Source organism: Conger conger, chromosome 10, assembly GCF_963514075.1.
Source record: "Conger conger chromosome 10, fConCon1.1, whole genome shotgun sequence".
NCBI classification, from domain to species: Eukaryota; Metazoa; Chordata; class Actinopteri; order Anguilliformes; family Congridae; genus Conger; species Conger conger.
The window spans coordinates 13,431,701-13,435,805 of record NC_083769.1 but is presented as its reverse complement, the minus strand read 5'-3'; the positions used below and the strand labels follow the sequence as shown (position 1 = coordinate 13,435,805).

The following is a 4,105-nucleotide window of genomic DNA, read 5'->3' as shown; positions in this document are numbered from 1 at the left end:
GTATTTTGTGTATAAAATGTGTTGTACTAGACTGTGCCTAGACAGTCTGTATTGCCAGTACGTTTTCTTACACACTTTCTTACACAGGTCCGTGTGAGAAATTAAAAAATGTAGAAGCAGGAGAATATGAGGAAACTTGGTAGCACTGAAAAGGGAAAGCAATATCTTTCCCCTCAACCTCTCCCTCTTTCTGTATCTATATCTCTTTCTCTCTCTCTAGCGGCTCTATCTCTCTCTCCTGCTCTCCCCCCTCCCTCTCTCCTGCTCTCTCCCCCCCTCCCTCTCTCCTGCTCTCAGATCTTTAAAAGCCGCTGCTTGCTCTGTCTCTCTCATCGGTCTGTCTGCTTGGGTGCTGCAGGGGAACTCCTGGTTCTGTCTCATCAGAGCACGCCGAGCGGAAAGAGAGAGAGAGAGAGAGAGAAAGAGAGAGAGGGGGAGGGAAAGAGAGGAAACTGAGAGACAGGAAATCAAGAGGGGGCAAAGAGAAAAGGCCCTCCAGAAATAACAGATTAAAAAAAGAAAAGCGGGAGGATCGCGAATCCTCTGGCGTCTGGCGGACGGACTGCGCACAGGGAGGCAGTGGGACAGAATGCTCCGGCTGAGGGAGGTCCTGGCGTTGGCGGTTCTCCTGGCGGCCCAGCCCGGCACCTGGAGCTCCGCCAGCCGCCCGGCCCCCCAGGACTGCACCTCCTGCAGGGGCCTCCGCGCCCAGGCCCAGCCCAGCGCCTCCTCCCTGCGGGCCCAGGCCCAGCCCGGCACCTCCTCCCTGGCGGTGGGGGAGCCCTGCGGGGTCTACACGCTGAGCTGCGCCCAGGGGCTGCGCTGCACCCCCCCACAGCGCCACCACAGCCCCCTCCAGGCCCTGCTGCAGGGGAGGGGGGTCTGCACTCAGGACCACAGGCCCAGCCCCACACAGAGGCCTGTCACCACAGGTAAGCCTGGCTCTGCACCCTCTCTCACCCTCTCTCTCTCTCACCCTCTCACACTATGTCTTACACTCTCAAACTCTCAAACTCTGTCTCACAATCTGTCTCACCCTCTCACACTCTGTCTCACACTCTGTCTCTCTCACACACTCTCACACTCTGTCTCACACTCTCACACACTCTCACACTCTGTCTCTGTCTCTCTCACACACTCTCACACTCTGTCTCACACTCTCACCCTCTCAAACTCTGTCTCACACTCTCACACTCTGTCTCACACTCTCACACTGTCTCACACTCTCACGCTCTGTCTCACACTCCCACACTCTGTCTCACACTCTCACACTCTGTCTCTCTCACACACTCTCACACTCTGTCTCACACTCTCACACACTCTCACACTCTGTCTCTGTCTCTCTCACACCCTCACACACTCTCACACTCTGTCACACACTCTCACACTCTGTCTCTGTCTCTCTCACACACTCTCACACTCTGTCACACACTCTCACACTCTGTCTCTGTCTCTCTCACACCCTATCACACTCTCACACTCTGTCACACACTCTCACACTCTGTCTCTGTCTCTCTCACACACTCTCACACTCTGTCACACACTCTCACACTCTGTCTCTGTCTCTCTCACACACCTTCACACTCTGTCTCTCTCACACGCTCTCACACTCTGTCTCTCTCACACCCTATCACAGAGCAGAATACATGGCATTTAATTTTGAGGGCCTCCAACACGTCATTGCTCAGTTTCCCCGGTATCGTTTGAAGTCAGATTAGCATGGGTATTTTTCTTTTGTCGTTACAAAGGGGCCTGTGTGCTCTAGGAGAGGGACTGAGGGAGACCAGGCTGTCCCTTTAAGACAGGCGGAAGTTAGAGCAGCACTAGCTTTCGTGATAGGATGTGTACGCGAGTGAAACAAATAGGATGTGTACGTGAGTGAAACAAATCTTCAGTGGGGATTTTTTAATGCGTGTGTGGAAATACATAAGTATTACACTGTAGTCATATGTATGTGGACAGTAGCGCTCCAGCAAATTGGATTTGAAATGAAATCATAAATATGAGGTTAGAGTGCACACTTCATTTGAGGATATTTACATCCATATCGGGTGATCCATGTAGGAATTAAATCTCTTTTTATAAAAAGTCCCTCCATTTTAGGGGACCAAAAGTAATTGGACAGTGGACTTCTCAGCTGTTTCTGAATAGTCGGATGTATTCAATCACTTTCTTAATGCAGGTATAAGAAAGCTTCCAGTATTTTGTCAAGGTTTTTGATTGCGTTTGGAGTCTGTTATTGGCATTGGTCATCCAATATGGATGTAAATACCCTCAAATTGAAAGTGACAGTCTGCATTTAACCTCACTATTGATTGCTTAATTTCAAATCCAATGTACATGAGTACAGATCCAAAAGAACAGAAATTGTACCACTGTCCAAATACATATGGACTGCTCTGCATTGAAGAATGATTCACCATATCTAAATCAAATAGCACCTGCCATCTGTGGTTGTTTGTATGTGTACAATATGTGTGTTTCTATTTACATGTGTATTGTGTGTGTGTATGTGTGGATTAGTATATACACTCACTGAGCACTTTATTAGGAACTACTTATTCATGTGATTATCTAATGGCAGCAGTGCAATGCATAAAATCATGCAGATATGGGTCAGGAGCTTCAGTTAATGTTCACATCAACCATCAGAAAGGGGAAAAAATGTGATCTCACTGATTTTAACTGTGGCATGATTGTTTGTGCCAAACAGGCTGGTTTGAGCATTTCTGTAAGGCTATGGCCAACCATTTGTGGTGAGCAGAAAAACATCTCAGAATGCACAACACGTTGAACCTGGAGGCAGATGGGCTACAACAGCAGAAGACCACGTCGGGTTCTACTTCTGTCAGCCAAGAACATAAAGCTAAGGCTACACTGGGCACAGGCTCAGTAAAACTGGACAGGTGAAGACTGGAACAACATAGCCTGGTCTGATGAATCTCGATTTATGCTGAGGCATACAGATGGGAGGGTCAGAATTTGGCGGCAACAGCATGAATCCATGGACCCATCCTGCCTTGTGTCAACAGCCCAGGCTGGTGGCAGTAGTGTGATGGTGTGGGAATGTTTTCTTGGCACACTTTAGGCCCGGTAATACCAATCAATCATTGCTTGAATGCCACAGACCATTTGAGTATTGTTGCTGACCATGTGCATCCCTTCATGGCCACAATGTACCCATCTGGCTACTTCCAGCATGATAATGCACCATGTTATAAAGCAAAATTCATCTCAAACTGGTTTCATGAACATGACAATGAGTAAAGTTTTCTTCAGTAGCCTTCCCAGAAACCAAATCTGAATCCTATGGAACACATTTGGGATGTGGTAGAACGGGAGATTCGAAGCATGAATGTGCAGCTGACACATGTGCTAGAATTGGGTGATGTAATCATGTGACCATGGAACAGAATCTCAAAAGAATATTTTCAACATCTTGTGGAGTCCATGCCAATTGGGGCTGTTTTGAGAGCAAAGGAAGGCCCTACCCAGTATTAGTAATAAAGTGCTCAGTGAGTGTGTATCTTATACTAAATGTGTGTTGGCTGTGCGCACACCAACCTATTTCTTCAATGGGCAGCCTGTAGCGTAGTGGTTAAGGTAAATGACTGGGACACGCAAGGTCGGTGGTTCTAATCCTGTTGCAGCCACAATAAGATCCGCACAGCCGTTGAGCCCTGGAGCAACCTTTAACATCTGCATTGCTCCAGGGGAGGATTGTCTCCTGCTTCGTCTAATCAATTGTACGTCGCTCTGGATAAGAGCGTCTGCCAAATACCAATAATGTAATGTAAAATCAATGGAGCATTTTAAGGCATGTGTCTCCATCTACTGGTCACACTCAGCCATCGCACACCATTGACTGAAGAGCACAGGTCTGTGTGACTGAACACAAACAAGTGGAGGATTCAGAGGAAATTTGAACTGGCCACGAATGTTGGGTTAGGAAATAGCCTCATCGTCTTGTTGAAGAAACATTACATTGCCCTGATTAGTGAGATGAGCAAGCACAGGTTGTGTGTGTGTGTGTGTGTGTGTGTGTGTGTTTATCTCTTTTATTTTGTTATTTAAAAATTTTTTTGTTGCTTTTCAGGTCCGCACC

At 47.5% G+C, this 4,105-nt stretch overlaps 1 protein-coding gene across 1 annotated transcript in view; it reads left to right on the top strand.

Annotated features, from left to right (window-relative positions):
* The first annotated feature begins 345 nt into the window (after positions 1–345).
* LOC133138391 (insulin-like growth factor-binding protein 6) overlaps positions 346–4,105 on the top strand; it is an 8,387-nt gene continuing 4,627 nt past the window's right edge. Inside the window, exons 1-2 of the mRNA XM_061257104.1 lie at positions 346–932; positions 4,097–4,105. The exon at positions 4,097–4,105 is cut by the window's right edge and continues 26 nt beyond it. Coding sequence (XP_061113088.1) covers positions 590–932; positions 4,097–4,105 — 352 coding nt within the window. The 5' untranslated portion in view covers positions 346–589. The remainder of the gene's footprint in view (positions 933–4,096) is intronic.